The sequence below is a fragment of the Bos taurus genome, chromosome 18 (genome assembly GCF_002263795.3).
Source record: "Bos taurus isolate L1 Dominette 01449 registration number 42190680 breed Hereford chromosome 18, ARS-UCD2.0, whole genome shotgun sequence".
NCBI classification, from domain to species: domain Eukaryota; kingdom Metazoa; phylum Chordata; class Mammalia; order Artiodactyla; family Bovidae; genus Bos; species Bos taurus.
In genome coordinates, this window is record NC_037345.1 from 60,666,609 (window position 1) to 60,690,950 (window position 24,342).

The 24,342-nt window shown below is 43.9% G+C and overlaps 1 protein-coding gene across 1 annotated transcript; it reads right to left on the minus strand.

Annotated features, from left to right (window-relative positions):
- Window positions 1–5,931: 5,931 nt before the first annotated feature.
- ZNF761 (zinc finger protein 761) lies at window positions 5,932–24,342 on the minus strand. The gene is given in 6 exon segments (NM_001434988.1): window positions 5,932–9,991; window positions 9,994–10,210; window positions 15,543–15,635; window positions 16,133–16,259; window positions 23,343–23,422; window positions 24,293–24,342. Coding segments are annotated over 5 exon segments (2,640 nt in total). The 5' UTR covers window positions 23,358–23,422; window positions 24,293–24,342; the 3' UTR covers window positions 5,932–7,803.

The following is a 24,342-nucleotide window of genomic DNA, read 5'->3' on the forward strand; positions in this document are numbered from 1 at the left end:
AGGTCTAAGGGGGAGTTAACTCTGTAACCTCAGTCATACTGCCAACAGGCAGAGGCTGATTTTTAAGGGCAAAGTTGGTCCGTGATTTCATTTGTCTGCATTATTGTCCCTGTCCAGTAGGTTTTTCCATTTATTTGGCAGACAGACAGCTGTCCTGTATTGTAACATCTACGTGGCATTTGGGGGTAGACGGAGGCCCAGGAGCATGATGGCAATGCCATGGTGTCGGGATGCCCCTGGGGTTTGGATCCTCTGGTGGGGAAAAGGTAGCAGCAGTGGGGGACATAACTGGGAAACATTTTTGGCACCAGGACCCTGGATATACATCACCTGATCTAAAAGACAGTAAGTGATCCGCCTATAGGATAGGCTATCTATACATTGTTCTAGCTGATGGTTGAATAGGCGATTTTCCAAGGGTTGACTGTAATGTTGACAGGTGCGTGATGGAGAAGGAAGGGCTCCATCTGTTACGGCAAGGGACAGCAAAAGGCTCCAAAGCAGCCTGCACATAACAGGTAACTGAGCACAAGCAAAGGGTTTTCTCCCCATCTTTGGGTGGTCACCACTATAGCAACTGAGCCTATCGTGAAGGGGGGTCAGCTATACTGTGAGCAATTTAGATAGTAGGGAGAATCGATCATAAGAAACATCTAATTAGAATGAAGCTTGCCACTACAGTGAGATAACAGACAGCTAACCGCAGCTTCTGACCCAAATCCTACACTTGCGCTGTGACTGACGCTAGTCCTGTAGTGAACAGCACAGCAGTAATACCAATCAGGGATAGAGGCCAGGGTTGACAATAGAAATCCATTAATATCTGGATAGCCAGATCCTCAAGCTTCTGCTGAGCGTTGACCAGAAAGCTGCCGCAGTGTGGCTGGAGCAAGGCTAAGGAATCCTCAAGCGTCTGCCGTGCGTGGACTAGTCAGCTTCTGGAGCGACTAGAGCAGGGCTCAGCGTCTCTGGTGAGTGAGGGCTCTTGTTTTTGGAACCAGACCTTGACGGGAAATCTGGGGTCCTGAACTGTTTTCCAGCTGTCCTCATCATAGGAAGTTGCTGCCTTCTTGACTCTGGTGAGGTGGATCCAAGAGATGATGCCTGTAACTTTAACAGCAATATGGTTGCCCAGACAACCATGTGAGGGCCTGTCCCAAGTAGCTGACTTGGTCATTTTCTTCCAATACTCAACCCTTACCTCATCTCCTGGCTGGTAAGCATGAACCGAATTGCCCAAAGGAATGGGTGCCCTTTCTAGGGTTCTCAGGCGATATGGTGGAAGATTTGTCCCAGGATCGGAAGGTGTTGGGACACCTCCAGGTGAGCTAGTTGTTGGGGGCTTCCCTTGAGTTTTCCTGTCACTGGGGGTTTCTCCCATATAAGATCTCAAAGGGAGAATAGCCTAAGGACTTAGGGTGCATCGGGCTTGGAGTAAAGCTTGGGGGTAACATGTCAACCCAAGAAAACTGGTCTCCTGACAGACTTTAGCTAATGTAGGGCTGAGGGTACAATTCATGCCTTCAACTTTTCCTGAGCTCTGAGGCCTGTAAGACGTGTCAAGCTTCCATTTGAGTCCCAGTGTGCAGGATAAAGTTTGGATTACCTGAGACACAAAAGCTGGCCCATTGTCAGACCCTATGGAGAGAGGCAGCCCATAACTCAGGATCATGTCTCTTTACAGGGCCTTTGCCAGTTCTCGTACTTGTTCAGTGCACGTGGGGTAGGCTTCAGCCCATCCCTAGTAGGTGTACACTACCACCAGGAAATCCTTAGAGCCCCTATAGGGCTTGACATCAGTAAAGTCCACTTCTAGATCTTCAGAGGGCAGTGTCCCAACGGTCAGCACCCCTGGGTTGGGTCTTCATCCTTGGCTGGCATTGTTCTGGGCACAAGTCACACAGTTAGGATTGATCTGAACCCACAGGGCTGGGAACTTAGAAACGAAATAGTAGCGGTCCAGTAAGCTCCCCAGCGCACTTTTTTCTAAACAAGTTTTCTTATTATGTTGTTTTACCAGCTAGATTTCTGTATTGCTGGAGACAAAGAGTCTTTGGTCTGGGAGTCTCCAGCAGCCCTCCTTTTCTTTTATTCTTCCTTCATTTACAGCCCATTGATCTTCTTCCTTGGTATATCTCGGGGATGGAGGCAATTCTGGTGCCATGAGGACTGTAAACATGCACTCGGGGCCCACTGTGGGGCTCCGTTGGGTTGCCACCTCCTTGGCAGCCTGGTCAGCCAACTAATTCCCTTTGGTGATTGGATCAGTTCCTTGCTGATGGCCTTTACTATGGATGACTGCGACTTGGGAAGGCTTCCTGAGTGCTTCTAACAGCTGAAGGATTTCTTTTTTGTTTTTTAATCTCCTTTCCTCCCGCTGTCAATAGTCCCTTTTCTTGATAAAGGGCTCCATGTACATGTAAGTAGCAAAGGCATACCTTGCCTGGGTGTAGATGTTGACTTCTTTCCCTTCGTGTGCTCAGTGCCAAGGAGAGTGCACAGAGTTCCGCCCGCTGTGCTGCCCACCCTTGTGGCCCGGCCTCTGCCTTCCTATCTCGTCAGTTGCTGTTACGCCAGAGCCTGCTTTGTGCTGCCCGTCTTGGATGAAACTGCTTCTGTCAGTGAACAGGTCCAGTTCTGGGTTCTAGAAGGGAATGCCCATCAGGTGCAGCCTGCTCGAGTAAATCTCACCTATGTGCTCCTCACAGTTACGATCGGGGTTCCTATTCCGTAGGGAAAAAGTGGTGGGGTTCAGTGTCGGCACAGTCTCGAGTTGGACCCGTGGGTTTTTGCAAAGCAGTTCTTGATAGTGAATCCTCCTGGAGTTGGCCAGCCACTTGTGTGCCCTTTCATCAGGGCAGTAACAGGATGGGGAACCTTTGCATTTACATTTGGTCCTAGTGTAAGCTTACCTGCTTCTCTGGCCAGAATCACAGTGGCAGCTAATGCCCGGAGGCATTGCGGCCGTCCCGTGACCACTGGATCCAGTGCTTTGCACAGGCATGAGACTGGGCGCAGATTGGCCCAACTGCTTTAGTGAGGATCCCCAGTACAGTGTGATTTTTTTCATGTACAAAGAGGGTCAAGTCCCATGTCTCATCTGGCAGCCCTAATGATGGAACGCTCCTCAGTTCAGTTCAGTTCAGTTCAGTTCAGTTGCTCAGTCATGTCCAACTCTTTGCGACTCCATGAATCGCAGCACGCCCGGCCTCCTTGTCCATCACCAACTCCCAGAGTTCACTCAGACTCACGTCCATTGAGTCGGTGATGCCATCCAGCATTCTCATCCTCTGTCGTCCCCTTTTCCTCTTGCCCCCAATCCCTCCCAGCATCAGAATCTTTTCCAGTGAGTCAACTCTTCGCATGAGGTGCCCAAAGTACTGGCGTTTCAGCTTAAGCATCATTCCTTCCAAAGAAAACCCAGAGCTGATCTCCTTGCAGTCCAAGGGACTCTCAAGAGTCTTCTCCAACACCACAGTTCAAAAGTATCAATTCTTTGGTGCTCAGCCTTCTTCACAGTCCAACTCTCACATCCATACATGACCACTGGAAAAACCAGAGCCTTGACTGGACGGACCTTTGTTGGCAAAGTAATGTTTCTGCTTTTGAATATGTTATCTGCTGCTGCTGCTAAGTCGCTTCAGTCCTGTCCGACTCTGTGCGATCCAATAGATGGCATCCCACCAGGCTCTGCTGTCCCTGGGATTCTCCAGGCAAGAACACTGGAGTGCCTTGCCATTTCTTTCTCCAATGCATGAAAGTGAAAAGTGAAAAGTGAAAATGAAGTCGCTTAGTTGTGTCCCACTCTTAGCGACCCAGTGGACTAGAGCCTACCAGGCTCCTCCATCCATGGAATTTTCCAGGCAAGAGTACTGGAGTGAGGTGCCATTGCCTTCTTCGGAATATGTTATCTAGGTTGGTCATAACTTTTCTTCCAAGGAGTAAGCGTCTTTTAATTTCATAGCTGTAATCACCATCTGCAGTGATTTTGGGGCCCCAAAAATAAAGTCTGACACTGTTCCCACTGTTTCCCCATCTATTTCCCTTGAAGTGATGGGACCAGATGCCATGATCTTCGTTTTCTGAATGTTGAGCTTTAAGCCAACTTTTTCACTCTCCTCTTTCACCTTCATCAAGAGGCTTTTGAGCTCCTCTTCACTTTCTGCCATAAGGATGGTGTCATCTGGATATCTGAGGTTATTGATATTTTTCACAGTGATCTTGATTCGAGCTTGTGCTTGGGTTTTTATTGAGACCAAGGCAACCCTTCCTGGGGTGGTGGTGGGGGTCGGTTCCCTGACTTTCAGTTTGTTCAGTGGGAGTTCCGGGTATGGGGCCAAAGGAGGAGGACAGGAGGGAGCTGAAGGTTTCACAGTCAAGTCTATACTCTTAGGACATTAGTCCGGCATACCTCGCAGAGAGAAAAAGGCCAACACATATGCTACTTCTACCCATGTCCCCTGTTTTCTACAGAACCGGTCTAATTGTGAAACAGTAGTATAATTCAGAGACCCTCCAACCGGTCACCGTTTGCCATCCTCCCACGGATACCGTGGCCATGCAGTATCACATAGGAAGATCAGGCGTGTCTTCTTTAAGCTCTGGGGATCAAATCTATCCCAATTTTTCAGGATACAGTTCAAAGGAGTGAGGCTTGAATTGTTAGCTCCCATCTATAGGAGAGAAAAAAGGAACAAGCACCATACCAGAGGCATCCCTCCTTGCTCTAGAGAGGGGTGTAGACAGACGTTACACCAAAGCTTTCCTTTCCTGGTGGGACTTAGTCTGTCCCTAACGACGCAGGGGCCGTACTTGTCCCTCCTGGTTCTACCACCAAGATGGGCTGGAGATGCACCAGGGGTAGACCTGATGGCATCTCAGACTTATGCCCAGTTACTCACCATTAAAACCTTGCTTGCCTCTGATGCCACCTGGGGTGCAATCAGAGTAACCTTCAGGAATGCCTCCCAAGCTAAGACCGCTTTGGGAAACATTCGTCACCTGAGTGCGTGTGCACAACCCTGAGTATATTCCTGACCACAGTAAGACCAAACGATACGAACTTAAAGCTGAGATGTCCCTTCCGAGCATCACCACACCAGTATGAGCGATAGCAAAAGAGATGGGCAACGGCTCGCCAGTGAGGAAAAACTGATTTTTGTTCTCATTAGGGCCAGTCTTTCCAGTTCATTCTCACAGATTCCACAGAAAGAATAAGGAGTCGGGACAAAAGCTACTGGAAAGCCGCCTCTGGTCCACTAACAGCTAGTGTTGCCAAAGGAAGAAACCCATTGCACCTCCAATCTGAGTAACCTTTAACTTCAGATACTCATGGAGCTAGAGCTCCATCTAGCTTCCTGACTTTCCATACCTAGCGAGGCTAGGCGCTTCCTGACTACCAATCCAAGCTGGAGAGCTAAGTAACACTACACAGTAATGGCATAGATCACAAGCCCCTTGAAAGTCTAGGATCTGGCAGATTGGTTAATAGTTCTAGTTCCCAAGAAATCATGAAATGATCAGAGACTGGAAAGTTTGACCAAGAAATGAGAGTTCGATCCACACGCTTTGCCCATTTCTAGTCATTGCCCGAAGGAGACACTGGGTGCCTCTTGGCATTGGCACATTGGTACAGGTTTCTGCCATAGCCATATGAGGTCACCGAGGAACTGCAGAGCAGGGCTCCTCAGTTGATTCACGCAAGGTATCTCATTCATTCACACAAGCACACTGTAGAGGTAGTGAAGTACAGCAAAAGACATGTTCCCTAGCAGTACAAAGAACTACAGCTCCACGCATCCTCACCTTGTCCTGAAGAGTCCCGGAAGAGCCCCCAAGATGAAAGGTTGTTGCTGAACCACAAAAGACGCCTGGATTCTTGGCCTCCTGAGGAGAAGAATTCTATTCGGAGCCAGAGACGAGGCTTAATAGTTTAGAGTTTTTGCATAATAGTTTTATTAAAGTATAAAAAAGAGAAAGTTTTTGACATAGACAACAGAAGGTGGCAGAAAGAATGCCCCCTCGCCAGTGTTAGCAATGGGGTTATATACTTTTAATTAGTTATTACAGTGAATCAAAACAATATCCAAAGGTTGTAAAAACCTCACTAGATCCACTGCAATATTTTACATTGTAAGATAACACGATTGGCCAGAATATTTTTTTCCCAGAGACTGTCCTCAAGCAGGATATACGATTGTTATATAATCCTCAGAAATGTAGAGGGGAAAAAAACAAAACAAAGCTTTTTTCCTTTTTTCCTCCTTGAGAATTCCAGATCCTTCTCTCCTGGCGGACCCCCGGACTTAAAAACCTACCTAGAAATTGACTCTCTCGGTGGGATTGAAGGGGGTCTGTGAATAGACCCTGGGGTTCAGCAAGACTGCTGGTCTCAAGTAAGGTGGTCATCTCATGCAGGTGCTCATAGGACTGCTGGTCTGAGTTCAGGGAAGTGCAGGCTGCCTGCTCCCAGACAGATGCTGAGGCAGCAACAGCATGGAGCAGTTTAGGGAAACTGTCAACAATACTCTGTATCATCCTTCTTATTAGAATCGTCAGTGTCCAAGTAATTACAAAATGGGAGAGGAGATACAACAAAGAAGTGAGGGAATGTATATGAAGTTATGAGAAGTTTAAAGCCAGTGAGTCAAGTAATTCCACACATGACATCTCTCTGTGCTACCAAACAGTTCGTTGTGGTCCCTTCACTACAACCTTAAATAAGGTGGGAGAGGTTACTGTTGGTGGTGGGTTAACATTTCCATCATTACAATCAACCGAAACACGAAAAGGCATTTACTTTTATTAATTACCATGTATTAACTGCACACATAGTTGAAATAAAACCTTTTACAATCCACGGCATGATCCATGATTAAGCACAGATCAAAAGTACAGAGAAAGATATTCATTTCTCTGTTATAATGATGTGAGACTTGTGATTTTTATGGCTTACCAAACAAAGGCTAGGAAGCACTTAGCAAGCATGGTATACACTAATTCCATGCCTTTTGCAGGAAGAGTTTCTAATACATTTCGAGGTTATCACAAAAGCTGTGTTTATTTCAACCGTGTCAAGGAATAATCATGACCTGTGTTGATATTATAAAGATACACCAACATTGCAATGAACTGTCATTGTGTTCTTCTTAAAATCAAGGATATTACTATTGAAACCTTACAACCGACTTCTGCTTACTTTACAACATGGAAAGATTCAATGACCACTACATCATGGCAACATCCAGATATTTCACATCAATGCCAAACACCTCCATTTAGATGGTCATTGTCCATTTTACAGTACGGTATCCTTCATTTTCTAATGGAGGATAGATAGAAATGGTTGCAACACAATATAAAAGACTAATCTTTAATAAACCATCAAAAATCTATGTCTGCAAACACACTAGAAACAAAGCATAGTATGGATGATTTGAGGCTTAATAACATTCACTTCAAATAATCTCAAATCACGTCATTATTAACAAGCATACATACATTACTAAGAATTGTAACTTTCTCACCATCAACCTTCTTCTCACGATTTATGCTAATATATCCACTTTCTATGTGTTTTAACTATGGAGTACTCCCTACAGTCATTCTCCTTCAGAGAAACTTCAGCAAAGAGGACTGATGAAATGCCTTCTATTAGGCAATCTCTGATATTTACTTCGATTTAACTTTTGATTAAATGCCTTTCTACATATTCGCTACATCATCTCCATAGGCTTCTCGTATAAACTCTTGTGTTTTCTGATGCACATTTAGGGAAAATCTCTTCCATCACTTGTGCCATTACTAGCGTTTCTGTCTAGTGTGTGTTCTCAGATGTTTAGAGAGATGATCACTCCGACTAAAAGCTTTGCCACATGCTGTGCATTTATAAGGTCTCTCTCCAGTATGAATTCGCTGGTGTGTAGAAAGCGTTGAGTAGCGACCAAAGGCTTTGCCACATTCAGTACATTTATAAGGTCTCTCTCCAGTGTGCACTCGCTGATGTTGAGTCAGCAATGAGCGACGATGAAAGGCTTTGTTACAGTCTTTACATTTATGAGGTCTCTCTCCAGTATGAATTCGCCAATGTTCAGTAAGTGTTGAGTTGCAAGTAAAGGCTTTGCCACATTCAACACATGAATATGGTCTCTCCCCAGTATGTATTCGCTGATGTTTAGTAAGCCTAGAACGCGTAATAAAAGCCTTGCCACATTCTGTACATTGATAACGTCTATCCGCCCTATGAATTCGCTGATGATGACAAAGGTCCGAACTCGTAAAAAAGGCTTTGCCACATTCTTTATATTTGTATGGTTTCTCCCTAGTATGGATTCGATGATGTACAATTAACTTTGAATGACATATAAAGGTTTGGCCACACTGTGTACAATGATAAGTTTTCTCTCCAGTATGAATTTGCTGATGTTGGGTAAGATGTGAGCTAAGGATAAAAGTTTTGATACGTTCTTTACATTTATAAGGCCTCTCTCCAGTATGAATTCGCTGATGATAGGTTAGATCTGAGTTCTGAATAAAGGCTTTGTTACAGTCTTTACATTTATAAGGTCTCTCTCCAGTATGAATGCCCTGATGTTGGGTAAGATGTGAGCGATGGATAAAGGTTTTCTTACATTCTTTACATTTATAAGGCCTCTCTCCAGTATGAATTCGCTGATGATAGGCTAGATTTGAGTACTGACTAAAGGATTTGTTACACTCTTTACATTTATAAGGTCTCTCTCCAGTATGAATTCGCTGATGTTTAGTAAGATGTGAGCGCCGAATAAAGGCTTTATTACACTCTTTACATTTATAAGGTCTCTCCCCAGAATGAACTCGTTGATGTTGAGTAAGAAGTGAGCGACTAAGAAAGGCTTTGTTACATTCTTTACATTTATAAGGCTTCTCTCCAGTATGAATTCGCTGATGATAGGTTAGATGTGAGGAACAGACAAAGGCTACACTACATTCTGTACATTTATAAGGTCTCTCTCCAGTGTGAATTCGCTGATGTTCAGTAAGACTTGAACTGTAAGGAAAGGCTTTGCCACACTCTGTACATTTATAAGGTTTCTCTCCAGTGTGAATTCGCTGATGTTGAGTAAGATGTGAACGACGGTTAAACGCTTTGCTACAATCTGTACATTTGAAAGGTTTCCTTCCTGTATGGATTTTCCTATGTTTACTTAGATTGGATGCTTTACTGAAGACATTCCCACATATATTACCCTTGTTTTCTTTCTGTGGATTCTGAACAGTCTGCTGTCGAATAAGTTCTGAAGACTGATTAGAAACCTTACCATATTCACGACAAGTCCTCTCTTCACTACAAGTACTCTTATCTAGAGAAAAACCTGCCATTTGATCAAAGGTATTTCTAAGTGTCTTACTTTTAGAATCCTTGTTTGAAGACTCAGGTCCCCGATGTTTCATAAGGTTTGAGTCTCCTTCAACCGTAGACCCAGTTTCACTGCCTGAATACCTTCTCACTCCACCATAAATACTCCTGTGATTATTGGAGCTGGAGCTCTTCCTTAAGGCCTGACTCATTTTATTATACATGGAAAGCTCCTGTGTATTAACCATATCATGGTATGTACTGAACAATGATGGCTGGATGGCGTCTCTTCCATTATCATCAACATTATACATCTTGGAATGGAGAGAAAATATCTTTTGTGGGAAGAAAAAAGACCCCCTGCTCACGGATCCCTCAAATTGATTAAATTGTGAGTTTGACCTCTCATTGTTAAATTGTAGGTATTCAGACATGCTTGAATGCATGTTTAGTCGAAGCCTACCTTCAGAATTCTCTGAATGAGTATTTGCAGTAGAGACTAGATTACCTTTCAGATTTTCCATGTTCCCTTTTAGAGAACATGTATCTTTTAAAAAAGGATGGACATCTTTTCTTAAACACTTATACTTCTCAGCAGACGTTGAGGACTGAACTTGGTGTTTTTCCCAATTTGACGCACGTTGCTCATTTCTTTTGCAGTAACATTAGCATTATGTATACCTGTCTCCATTTCTTTATGTCCATATAAACATCCTCTCTGTCTTTCATTTACCCTTGTATATTGCCTGTCTTTTATTAAATTTAAGTTTCTGAGGCGAAATGTTTGACATATTCTTAGGTTGGCTTTGGGGAATACATCTTCTAATGCTGGATTCTTCGGCATCAAATCCTGGGTATCTTGTGGAGACACAGCTGAAAGATACCAAATAACAAGTAATTTTCCCTGCTATTCTCAGTGAATATCTTTAAAGATTTAGAGAAAATTGATGGCCATAGCTAGTTTAAAAATAAAATAGAGACCGAAGGATCAAGATGCCAGAGGCTTAGGCAGATCCGGAGTGCATCTCTCTCTCCACAAATGAATGAGAAATGGAACAATTCTCACAGAGCCCAGCTAAACACTAGCAGAGGCCCTTGGAAATCTGAAAAGACAAGAAAGATTCCTCCTGAGCTACGCAGGACAAAAGGAAGAGGAGAGCAGGAAGAAGGAAAAGGAAGAGGAGAGGAAGTGCATTGGGGCCTGCAACCCTGTGGGGAGATGAAAGTGAGGAGAGGTCTCCATATCCCGGGAAGCCCCTCACTGGGGGAGCTCAGTCTGGACAGAAGGAGAGCCTCATTCTCTGTGGGAAGAGAACACAGCCATCAGCGTGTGGCAGCAGGACAGAGTGAGACCTGCACACAGGGTACTGACCTCAGCCTTGCCCATCCAGCCCTAGAGGCTTTTCCACCAATGCAGACAAGTGCTGGGTGCTGAAAGGTGGGGTTTGGAGAGCAGATTGAGGCAGACAACTGCTGTTGGCTGTGAGGAAACAGCCTGAAGTGATGGGAGTGAGGGAGGAGCTCTGCAAACGGGATGCTTGTGGTCGGAGCCTGAACCACCAGAGAGCAGAGCGCCATTGGTGAGTGACACCCAAACAGGAAGCCCATTGCATCCCTTGTCCCTTAGACCGGCCCCTGCTCAGCAGGGACTACGAAGAACTCCACCCATGTAGGTCATTTGATCCCCCAGCCATGGCCTCCCCCATCGACCTCCTCCACAATCAACAGACCCCTGTGCTCTGGGGCAGCCTCAGGAGCAGAACCTCTGAGTTGGTCACACACACGGATGGAGCTGAAAGTACAGCTGAACCTCAGGGATTAAGAAGAAAAGATGAAACCTCTCCTCCCAGCAACACAATCCATGGTCTTACACTCACAACCGGCTTTGTAACCTTAGCCTCTACGGAGCATCTGAATCAAATACCAGGGCTCTCTCATTCATGGCAGGTGTAGCTTTGGCAGCTGTAAGCTTTGTGGGCTCCCACACAAAGGGGCTGGGCCAGGACAGAGCCTGAGCTGCCCCATAACACCACAGTGGCTCCAGCTCCACGTTGAATGCAATCCCAGGACCTGACTTCACTGAATCTACGCTGGTGACCTTGTGAAAACAACATCTGAGAGACCACAGTGCCACGGGCCATCATGCCCTCGGTTAGGGTGGGGCCAAGAGCAGTGCCAGCACTACATAACATGAGAGCTTGCAGAATGCAGGAGAGGGCACAACAGGGCACACCCTGAGGTGAACATCCCCACAAGAGTAATACTTAGTGACTTCTCTCCCAGTGCGTGTGCTCCAGTCCCAGCAGTGTGGTACCACAGATCAGAATCACAGCTAAGAATCAGATCTGGGGGCTCTATACCACCACGCAGGGAGCAGGCATCACGAGAAAGAGGGCATTAACACCCACAGAACAAGGGGACAACAGCCCTGAATATTCCCGGCGGGCTCCAGTCACAGTTACCAGCATCAAAGCACAGATCAAGAGAGGATAAGGGCACAAACCTCTGGACCAACCTCACCCACCAAGGGACAGATACCAGAAGGAAGACTAACTAGGTTCCTGAACCCGTCAAAACAGAGACCACAAACAGAACGCTAGACAAAATGAGATGGCAAAGAATTAGGTTATAGGGGAAGAAACAAGATAAAAACCTCCAAGGACCACTGAATTAAGCGGTGATAGGCAACCTAATGATTAATTCTTGCTTTTAGTCATCTTAAGTGGAGACACCAAACACTCACTTTCAGAAATTCTAGGTGCCAGTGATTTTTAATTCCACTTCTTGCCACACATGTTTCTGAGAATGGTCTATTAGATATTTCAATCTAAAAATCATAAATTATAGGGACAGAGAACTAATCAGAAACTGAAGACACATAGGAAAATGTCCGAGGAAGCTGAAAACAAATAAGATAAACTTAATACAGTACTAGTTTTAAGAAATTAAATAAGAAGAGAGACTTTAAAACTATGATTGAAACAGGGAAGTCTACTTATTACTCTATGGAGACCTAAATGAGAAGGAGATCAATAGAACAGTAAAGACTAGAGATCTCTTTAAGAAAAATAAAGGTACTGGGAATATTTCATGCAAAGATGGGAATAATAAAGGACAGAAACGGGATGGACCTAAAAGAAGCAAAAGATATTAAGAGAAGGTGGCAACAATACATGGAAAAACTATACAAAAAAAAAAAGATTTTAATGACCAAGATAACCACGATGGTATAATCACTCACCTAGTAACGGACATCCTGGCGTCCACAGTCAAGTCGGCCTTAGAAGGCATGGTGACCAACAAAGCTAGTGTGGGTGATGGAACTCCAGCTGAGCTATTTCAAGTCCTAAAAGATGATAACGCTAATGTTCTGCACTCGATAAGCCAGCAAATTTGGAAAACTCACCAGTGGCCTCAGGACGGGAAAAGGTCAGTTTTCGTTCCAATCACAAAGAAAGGCAATGCCAAAGAACGCTCAAACTACTACACAATTTCCCTCGTTTCAAACAATAGCAAAGGCTCAAAATTCTCCAAGCCAGGCTTTAACAATACATGAACCAAGAGCTTCCAGCTCTTGAAGCTGGATTTAGAAATGGCAGAGGAACCAGAGATCAAATTGCCAGCATCCCTTGGATCATATAAAAAGCAAGAGAGTTCTAGAAAAACAACTACATCTGCTGTATTGACTACACCACAGCCTTTGATTGCGTGGATCACAAGAAACTGTGGAAAATTCTTAAAGAGATGGGAACACCAGACTACGTTACCTGCCTCCTAAGAAACCTGTATGCATGTCAAGAAGCAACAGTGAGAACTGGACATGTGACAACAGACTGATTGCAAATGGGGAAAGGAGTACATCAAGGCTGTATATTGTCAGCCTGCTTATTTAATTTATATGCACCGTACGTCATGTGACATACCGGGTTGGATGAAGCACAAATTGGAATCAAGATTTCAGGGAGAAATATCCATAATCTCAGATATACAGATGACACCACCCTTATAGCAGAAAGCGAAGAGGAATTAAGGAGTCTCTTTATGAAACTGAAAGAGGGTGAAAAAGGTGGCTTCAAACTCAACCTTCAAAAAACGAAGATCACGGCACAGGTCAGATCGTTTCATCGCAATCGGCAGGAGAAACAGTGGAAACAGTGAGAGATCTTATTTTTGGGGGTTCCTAAATCATTGTAGATGGTGACTACAGCCATGAAAGTAAAAGACCCTTCCTCCTTGGAAGAAAAGCTATGACCAACCTAGGTAGCATATTAAAAAGCAGAAACATTACTTTGCTGACAAAGGTCCATCTAGTCAAAGCTATGGTTTTTCCAATTCTTATGTATGGATGTGAGAGCTGGACCATGAAGAAAGCCGAACGCCGAAGAATTGATGCTTTTGAACTGTGGTGTTGGAGAAGACTCTTGAGAGTCCCTTGGACTGCAAGAAGACCACACCTCTCCATCAGTCCTGAATATTCATTGGAAGGACATGGTGAAGCTGAAGCTCCGATACTCTGGCCACCTGACGTGAAGAACTGACCCACTGAGAAAGACCCTGATGCTAGCAAAGATTGAAGATGACAGGAGAAGGGAACGACAGACGATGAGATGGTTGGATGTATCTTGGACTTGATGGACATGAGTTTGAGCAGGCTCTGGGAGTTGGTGATGGACAGGGAAGCCTGGCCTGCTGCAGATCATGATCGCAGACTCAGAATCGACTAAGCCACGGAACTGAACTGGTATGTATAATTGATTCTCTTTGCTGTATAAGAGTACAAAATTGGAAAACAGCTATATTCCAGTTAGAACTTTAAAAAAAGGACTTTTTATATAATTTAAAAATTGCCATAGTTTGAATCAACCATTAACAATATAGTGGAAAATGTGTTAAGATTTTATGCCAATTTATTTTAAAATTCTATGACGTAACAGAATAACATTATTTTAGCATGTTAGAATTGGGGCAAATCCACTAAAGATATTTAATATGAGATCATATAAGGAAAAGAGAAACTTTGAAGTCAACTTGAGATGTGCATTCTTTCATTGTCACGAGGTTTGGCTTTCTGCAGTGAAAAATTACTTGAATTTGAAATGTATTTAGAAGTTCCTATGTGTCGCTCCAAAATTTATTTTTCTGGGCTCCAACATCACTGCTGATGGTGACTGCAGCCATGAAATTAAAAGATGCTTACTCCTTGGAAGGAAAGTTATGACCAACCTAGATAGCATATTCAAAAGCAGAGACATTACTTTGCCAACAAAGGTTCGTCTAGTTAAGGCTATGGTTTCTCCTGTGGTTATCTATGGATATGAGAGTTGGACTGTGAAAAAGGCTGAGCGCCAAAGAATTGACGCTTTTGAACTGTGGTGTTGGAGAAGACTGTTGAGAGTCCCTTGGAGTGTAACGAGATCCAACCAGTCCATTCTGAGGAGATCAGCCCTGGGATTTCTTTGGAAGGAATGATGCTAAAGCTGAAACTGCACTACTTTGGCCACCTCATTGGAAGAGTTGACTCATTGGAAAAGACTCTGATGCTGGGAGGGATTGGGGGCAAGAGGGGAAGGGGACGACAGAGGATGAGATGGCTGGATGGAATTACTGATGCGATGGACGTGAGTCTGAGTGACCTCCAGGAATTGGTGATGGACAGGGAGGCCTGGCATGCTGCAATTCATGGAGTTGCAAAGGGTTGGACACGACTGAGTGACTGATCTGATCTGATCTGATCTGATGTGTCGCTCCCAGTGGATAGGAAATTATAAACCAGAGAACAAAAACCCATCCCCAGTATCGCTAGAAGTTTGGCAGTTTGTCTACCAATCCACACACATTTCTGTCTAGAGGTAGAAGGAAACTTTAAAAGGACTGTCATGCAGTTACTCAGAAATAGGCAGAGTTTTTCTAGGGCCCCCAAGAAATCGAAGAACAATGAATGAATGCAGTTTGTCACAAGCCAAGAGGAGACTTTTAGTTCACACTGTGGTGGAGAAAAGTAATCACTGAAGATAAATTCATGAATGATTTAAGAGACAGAATGGGGCAGGTGATACATTTCTATGATAGTAGCAGACACAAACTCAGGTTTCTGAAAACCATTTCCATTGAAGCAAATCTTCCGAAACCATGTGATGAAGGATGAGTTCCTCCCTGCTATTTGGACCTCTCATCTGAGTCATCATCTCCAACCATTCATACCTACCTGGGTAAATGGCTGTTGTCCCCATTCTCCTTATATTCCTGGGATCCTCTAATTGCTCCAGAAAGGTGACCAGGTCCAGCTTAGAGACAAGCCCTATTTATCAGAGAAAGAAATATTTGTGTTGTTAGAGATTCATCAGTATCGAATCCAATATGTATTCAGGTGAGATGAGAATGCATTTTGTTCTAGAAAACGATTTCCTTAAATACTTTATTCAAAGCAGCTATACAATACTAACACACACCTAACATCAGATCCTGAGATTCTGGTCAAGTAGTACTAAGGCAAAAGTAAGTAGTGTCAATGTGAAATTAAGAGAGGGTGCAACTATTTAATACCACAGAACTTTCACAATTACCACTAAACTAGAAGGAAGGAGGCAGAGTACATCAAGGAAGAAAAACGTCACCAGCATAACGATTCATTATGAATCATCCCCTTTCTTTCTAAACTCAAATACCCATTTTTGCCCTAGAAAGCAGAGATCTGAAACTACTGTAGGAAGCAGAACATTTCAGAAGACATTCTTGACATGACGCAACTAAAACCCAGTGGGTAGATAAGGGATTCTGGAAGGCAGTTATCCTCACCCAAGGAGGCCAGGTTCCCGTAGTTCTCTAACATCACGTCCCTGTACAATTCCCGCTGACCGAGGTCCAGGCACTCCCACTCCTCTTGAGTGAAGTCTATGGCCACATCCTGGAATGTCAGCCATCCCTGAAATACAAAGAACAGATACCAATAGGCCGTGGGAAGTCTTCCAAATGTGATCCAAGATGAAAACGGCAAGTTCAGAGTCCTGGTCGAGATTTAGTGCCTTGGCTTGTATTACAAAACATATGTTTTACTCAGTACTCCTTTCTACCAATTTCCAATGTGAACAAAAGAGGATAAGTTATGATCCACAAGCATTAGAGAAACTATTCTCATCTGAAAGAGCAATTATAAAATAATCAGGGCAGCATCAGCATATTTATTCTTCAGTGTTCTACTTGTGTGACACAGTATAAATTGTTTATCAAAGAAACAGGAATTTTTTTTTTTTTTAATGTATTCTGAACCAAGAGTTCTGAATTGGGGCCAAAGTACCACATTTTTAGCAAGGTTATTTGAGTTAGTAATGTTGAAAATTCTGCTCAATGAATGATGATTTTGAACCCCAATGTAACAGAATACTAAGGTAAGAATTCATACTTAAGTTGGAACTTTGTTTTACAGACTTCAACAGGTCTAATAGGATAGTAACCTTTCTTGTGGTCTGGGGTCGTGTTGGAAAAGAATTTCCAGACTTGAGACAAAATGAGAGGGAAGTACAGTTTATTAGAATGGGGGACGCTGTTAGAAGAGCAGGCCAGCACAAATGAGAACGGATGTTGAACAGGGGTCCTTAGTCCACTCATAGCCAGGGTACAAGGAGTGGGATAGGGGTCCTGCGGATCATTTGCTGAATGGATAAGGCACCTATACTGGGTGGGAGAAGAGAAAGAAAAATACTTTCTCCTTATGGGGAAGGAGGGGAGACCATTTATACTGCTCAGGAGGACCAGAAATCCATCAACAGTTACAACATGGGGGAGAGAAAGATGCTAAGGGTCTTGTTTTTTCATTCCTGCATTCCAAGACCCTCCTTGGTTTTATGTGCTCTTTAGTCCCTGGGTCACCACATATCTCCCTCTTTATTTTTAGGGCCAATTCTTTGGCCCTTGTTGATACCCTGCTCATGTCTAACTACCTACCCATTTCCCTTCTCACACATTTGGGAATCCAGTTTCAAGGAAAAGGGGGCGAAGACCACTCCGGCTTCTTCAGGCTTAATAGAGGCGCAATGGGGCTCTGGGTTCCCTTTGCCTACTCTGTCACAGAGTATTATGGAGGGAGATGAGAGTCCATGGAATCATAAGGTGACTTGTTTCAGCATTGTCTAGGTGTTGGTCAGGGAATATTCTTGCAGGACCACTTGGAAACTTGTGGTATTTTAGAAGAAACAAACTGTACAAGAAAGTTAAAGGTACATGGCCCAAAGATGAAGAGAAGTAGAAAAGGTGCTCAGGGGCTAGCCAGGAAAACCAGGACTGGACATTGGTTCGTGACGTTAGTGTTTCTCTAGGTACGAGAAGAAGCCAGAATTGGGGCTCAAAAAATCTTTACCTGAAAACACCTCACTCTTGGAAGGCCAGTTCTGGGATTTTCCCAGAGCACAGTGCCTTATTTCTGATCTCTACTCTGAACTCCTTTTGCAGGGTGTTGAAAGTCAGGAGCTCACAGTTATCATGATGTCATCTTTGTAGAGACAGCTGGCAGAGTCCAGTCAGCAGGGTCCCTTCATAGCCATATATTTGACCATGCTCTGGGGGCATTTCTTGGCCATTGTGTCCTGCAGCACTGGGAAGGCTGATTCCCAGGTCTAGGGAAGGATCCATTGATAGACCACTCAATGTGCTGTTTCTAGAGCGGGCCTTGTGAGTAGCAAAATCTCTGGCCCATACCTGTCTTACTAGCCACTTGGTCCAGGAAAATATTCCCTTTTCTTCCTTCTTCCCATATCTAGAGTTACATTACTACAATCATTGATAGCATGTGGAGCTGCATATCAGCATTTTATCACAGGCTCAGCCACACATTGAGTAACATAAGAATCAATCCTCTGAAACAAGCTGCATAGAAAATAATATAGTTATAGCTAGCAGTTATTAGTCAGGACTAGGTAAGAAAGTTATGATCAACCTAGACAGCATATTCAAAAGCAGAGACATTACATTGCCCACAAAGGTCCGTCTAGTCAAGGCTATGGTTTTTCCTGTGGTCATGTATGGATGTGAGAGTTGGATTGTGAAGAAGGCTGAGCGCCAAAGAATTGATGGTTTTGAACTGTGGTGTTGGAGAAGACTCTTGAGAGTCCCTTGGACTGCAAGGATATCCAACCAGTCCATTCTGAAGGAGATCAGCCCTGGGATTTTTTTGGAAGGAATGATGCTAAAGCTGAAAATCCAGTACTTTGGGCACCTCATGCGAAGAGTTGAGTCACTGGAAAAGACTCTGATCCTGGGAGGGATTGGGGGCAGGAGCAGAAGTGAAGACAGAGGATGAGATGGCTGGATGGCATCACTGACTCGATGGATATGAGTCTGAGTGAACTACGGGATTTGGTGATGGACAGGGAGGCCTGGCGTGCTGCGATTCATGGGGTCACAAAGAGTCAGACACGACTGAGAGACTGATCTGATTTGATCTGAAGTAAGAGTGAAAAGTCAAGAACTTTCATTAGGTAGAGCCCAGTATACTCCAGGTCATCTGACTTGCCTTGTTAAATGACTAGCCAGATGGTAATCTCCTGCTTGTATATCACGGAGCATCTATTCTTTATCCGAAGATTGCTTACTGAGATTAGCTTTAGAAACAAACTTAGAGTATCCTTTTTAATAACTGAATTAAATCTTTTAGAAATATAACATAAGGAACTATCTCAGAAGTGAGTCTTAGTGAACACTGACTTTAATTAACAAAACTAGAAACTTACTTTAGCAGTGAAAAAAAGTTAATATTCAGTGAAACATAATTTTTGCATTATGAGGGCATTAACCCTGTAGCCAGGGAAGGCTTTAACCCATCAAATAAAAATGAGGTTTGTCAGGGAGCCCAGAAAAGCCAGGCAGCCATGTTGCATTTCCCATAGCCCTGACTCTTTGATTTACAGCTATTGTTCACCCATTTTTAATTCCCTGATTGACAAGCAGACCATGGCCATGTTTTAAGGACATCAGGATGGCAAAAGTCTAAGCGTGAGGGGTTATTTTTGTAGAAGAAGGATGAGCTTTGTCTACATGTACCATAATCTTAAGGAATGCCTATTCACTTTACCGAAGTAACAAAAGATTTTAAAAATGAATATAAATCACTTAAAGGGAAAGAAATTCATAATGTCTTATTGAAAGCTACATTCTAAGAAAACTTTGTTCCATTAACATAGAGATTCGACTAAATTCCAGTCTGGTACAAGCTTACCAGATAGCAAACAAGACTTGTTTATTGGTTAACCTTAGAAAACACTTTTCCATAAATCATGAAGTCGCAGTATTCTTACAAAGGCATCAGAGTGAAACCATAGAAGGCATGTTTAAATCTGATTAAACTGCAGTTGACAGTGTAGCCTGGTCATTGCTGTGACTTGTACCACGTTCACAGGATAAGTAGAATTATAGTTGACCCCATTTTATTAGGGCATATCAGATCTATGGTGACTTCCCTGGTGGCCCAGCAGCTAAGACTCTGAACTCCCAAGGCAGGGGACCCAGGTTCGAACCCTGGTGGGGCAACTAGATCCTGCATGTTGCAACTAAGATCTGGCGCGGCCAAATAAATAAATATTTGGGCTTCCCTGGTGGCTCAGACGGTAAAGCGTCTGCCCGCAATGCGGGAGACCTGGGTTCGATTCCTGGGTCGGGAAGGTCGCCTGGGGAAGGAAATGGCAATCCACTCTAGCACTCTTGCCTGGAAAATCCCATGGACCGAGGAGCCTATAGGCTACACCCCATGGGGTCACAAAGAGTCGGACACGACTGAGTGACTTCACTTCACAGATCTATATGAACTCACATAATTTTAAGATATCTATATTTGTAACATCCACCATACAGCATAATCTGAGATTTATCAACCCTTCAACCATACTTCCCATGTAACTTTACATGTCCAATGAACCCAGGTAGTTTAGTAGTTCCCTGGGATGTCTCAGGGGCCCTCTGAAGCATTCCAAAGTCAGCTAGAAGTCAAGTCATTTAGGAAGTTTTGTGGACAAATTTCAAAAGGGGTTATAACACTCAGTCAGATACAATCATATAGATCACGGGGAAACTATTCACTTAGCCGAAGTAATGAAGATTTCAAAGGTAAACAGAACAGATCCCTTCAGAGGTAAAGAAACTTAAAATCCAGTATCAAAGGCAGCTCAACATCTCAAGAAAACTTGTATTTCTGCACAAAACTCTTCCCTTGGGGTCCACTTTCCATAAAATATTCTTACCACTTTCTGTACACATGACTTTGTTCTCCCATCCTGAAACTGCCACCTGTCAGACCTACCTCCTTTTCCCTTCATAAAATGTAATTTCATCCCTCATACCTTCTTTAGTGAAAATACACATCCTACTTTCCTTAAGCAACCAGGAACTTAAGCATTCTATAGATTGGAGAATATAAATACCAGTGATAATTTTTATAAAAAAATTTCTAGAGACCATCTCAGGATGGCATCAAGCATTATTCATGAATAGTCCAAAATCTCTACTTTCTCTGTAAGAGGAAGTTAGTCCTCATTAGTGAATGTTTCAGAATCTTATTTTATTTGGAAATGACCTAGCTAGTCAATAAACTTCCATCAGTTAGTGTAGCACAGCCCCAGAAATTCAGGTTACCAAAATCTAGAGAATGTTTTAGACAGACATTTCTAAAATATAATTATTCTTAAAAGAGTTTCTCTGAAAGCTCCTACCTCTTTTACATTTTCTTTGAGGTTTTTTTTTTTTTCTTTCCTAGAGGTACTTTGCTGCTAAGTCACTTCAGTCGTGTCTGACTCTGTGCGACCCCATAGACGGCAGCCCACCAGGCTCCCCCGTCCCTGGGATTCTCCAGGCAAGAACACTGGAGTGGGTTGCCATTTCCTTCTCCAATGCAGGAAAGTGAAAAGTGAAAGTGAAGTCACTCAGTCGTGTCCGACTCTTAGCGACCCCATGGACTGCAGCCTACCAGGTTCCTCCATCCACGGGATTTTCCAGGCAAGTATACTGGAGTGGGGTGCCATTGCCTTCTCCGAGAGGTACTTTGCTCGTTGACAAACTTGTAACAGATACAAAAATATAAAAATATTTAACTTATAATAAACCTAGGCACAATGAAAATACTCTGCCTAATGACTCTTAGACATATCTACATTAGATTAGCAAACAAACATTAATACTGGATATTTAATATTGAATATTTCCCAGTTCACGTGAATCTGAAATTCATTTAATTTAATTTCTCTTGTAGTTAGAATTGTCTGATTTGCAAGTGTTTATTTTCCTTTAAATTAGAACTCATTTATCACTTCAGCATTAAAAAAAAAAAGAAAAAAAAGAGCGCACACTGAGACGTACATAAATCCAGACAATAGACAGAGATTTCCTAGTCTCCTGCCTGAGATTTAAAACATCTTTGACCCGCTTTTTTTGTTTGTTTCTTTGTTTGGCTTGAAGTTCTGATTTGTCCAAGGCTGAGTCAGGTCTAAGGCAAAGTGGGCAGTGTATGTCAAGGACACGGAAAGGCCTAACTTCAAACTTTGCCCTAGGCAGGCCTTTTAACAAGCTAGTTGTTTTTAAATGCATATACAAAAAGAACCAGTTTTGCAGTTTCCAAGGGAAAGAAAATTTCATTTTAACCAGTTTTCTCCAGAGTCTAAAGAATATCAGGGCCATCCTGTGTCAAAAAGTCATCTTTCCTTTCTGTAGTCCTAGTTTTATAGCTAAAATATAGACCAACTAATGCTCAAATTGACTCTGATCTTTCAGCTGATAAAAATTTTGGACTGCCCCTCTGGTGGGAAGTGATGTCTTTGGAACATCAGAAGAATCTGAAGGGTTAAGGGAATTTGCAAGAGTGGGAGAAGCTTGGTCCTTCCCAGGCTTGAGAAACAGGAGTAGTCAGAACGGAATTTTTTAGGATGTTCACGAGTGGGGAAGCTTGGTTCCCTCTCCACCTGAGAGATCAGCTTCCTTAGAAGGGGATTCTTCAGAATATTAGGACAGTTTTTGATCCTTCAGGCTTTTGAATATAGAAGAAAGAGCTGGACCAAAGGGAACCTCAGAATCCTTTCCTAGAGATCCTGTGGATATGAAAGGCCGAGTAGGGGTCATCTAGGAAATCTGCTGGAGAGACACAGAGAGGGACAGGAGACGGAGGCAACAGAACGGAAGGAAATTCGGAGTCTTTCCCTAGTGTGCCACTCAGAGGCCATTTTTGGGGGTCCCCCATTTGTATTGGAGCCAGGCCTTTTGGAGGGTCAAAATTTTCCAGTTTCTGACAATGTAGCCAAGGGTTGAGTATGAGAGAGCCTTCTGGGATATAACAGAAACCACTCTTAGCCTACCTACCATAGAATGGGAGTACTGAGAGTCACTGGCTGACCAAAAGGCGTCCCTTTTTCCCCAGTGGTCTCTCCGAGCGACTGATGGCACAGAATGGCCGAGTGACCCAACAGTCGTGTCCCACAGTGAGAGGTGACTGCTGAGAACCCTGAAGCTAAGTCATCACGTGACACCGGCAGAGATAGACAGAGATTCCCTGCAGCAACCAGGTGACTCACCATTTGGTGATTCCCTGAAACCTGGAAGGCACTCTTGGGATGGCTCAGAGGCAACACCCAGGCTCCTGTAAATCAGTCCAGATCAAAAGGGAAAGAAGTGAAAGTGACAGGGAAAAAAGCTGAGGAATCTGCGTTACAATATATACGGGAGGCGGTAGTCCAGGGACAATGGTCTCTGTTTTGCTTCAACCACTATGTGCCTGACATGGTGGACGGAAGTTGTCTTGTCCCAATAAAAACTCAGGACTTCAAAGCTTGACTGAGCTTCTTTGGCTGGCAATACTGTTTCCTGTCACACTGATATGCCAGGAGGGCAATGGGTCCCTTGGGATGATCATTATGGGTAAGTTCAAACAAACCCGTTCAGAAGTTAAGAAGCTTATCAAGTCTTAGAAGCTTATCAAGTCCAAAGAAGCAGCATTTCAGAAAAGAGAGACAGAACAAACACGGACTGTGCCTCTTACCTTGGAACGAGTCATTTCTGACTCCTTGCTTTCCTCTTCCTCTGGGATTCCTTCTCAGGTAACATCAGTCTTGGGAACCCCTGAATGTTGAAAATAGGCTGTTCAATACTTAGAAAAACGCACCGAGCTCCCTGTAACACAGCCCCACACAGAGGGAGGATCTCAACAGGCACAAAACACAATCCTCTACGGCCACGGACACAGCAGGGATTCTGGAACACAGAATCAAACGAGGTGTTTTTAGTTTTATTCTTTTCTTCAGAACTCGCGGCCCTTCCTGTGAAAACCACACGTTCTAGGCTGACCCTCCCCTTCAAACCTTAAGCGAGACCCTGACCAAACTCCATACAGAGTTGGAGTGGATCAGGGACCTAGGGGTTGGGCAATGCACGACTTTAAGCAGCGGTCTCTACAAGTTAGAAGGCAGAACTGCCAGAGAAGGACATGGACTCTGCTGCTAAGTCACTTCACTCATGTCCGACTCTGTGTGACCCCATAGACGGCAGCCCACCAGGCTCTCCCGTCCCTGGGATTCTCCAGGCAAGAACACTGGAGTGGGTTGCCATTTCCTTCTCCAATGCAGGAAAGTGAAAAGTAAAAGTAAAGTCGCTCAGTCATGTCTGACTCTTAGGGACCCCATGGACTGCAGCCCACCACGCTCCTCCATCCATGGGATTTTCCAGGCAAGAGTACTGGAGTGGGGTGCCATTGCCTTCACCGACATGGACTCTAGAACGGTATTAACAGGAAGCGGACGTGAGCCCCAGGGACCCGGCAGCTAAGCTAACGGATTTCAGAACTTCTCACGGCTATGCGAGGACACACTGGAGATGGGAAAATGGGGACGGTAGTTTGAACGTCCACAGAAACCCCGGAAACCCACGTGTGAAGGACAGCAGGCTGTGGGACTAGGAAATCCGGATTTTAAACAAACAAACAAACAAACTCACCAGAACTCTCGGTCGCTCATTTAAACTCAATTCCGGGTCTGCAGGATACT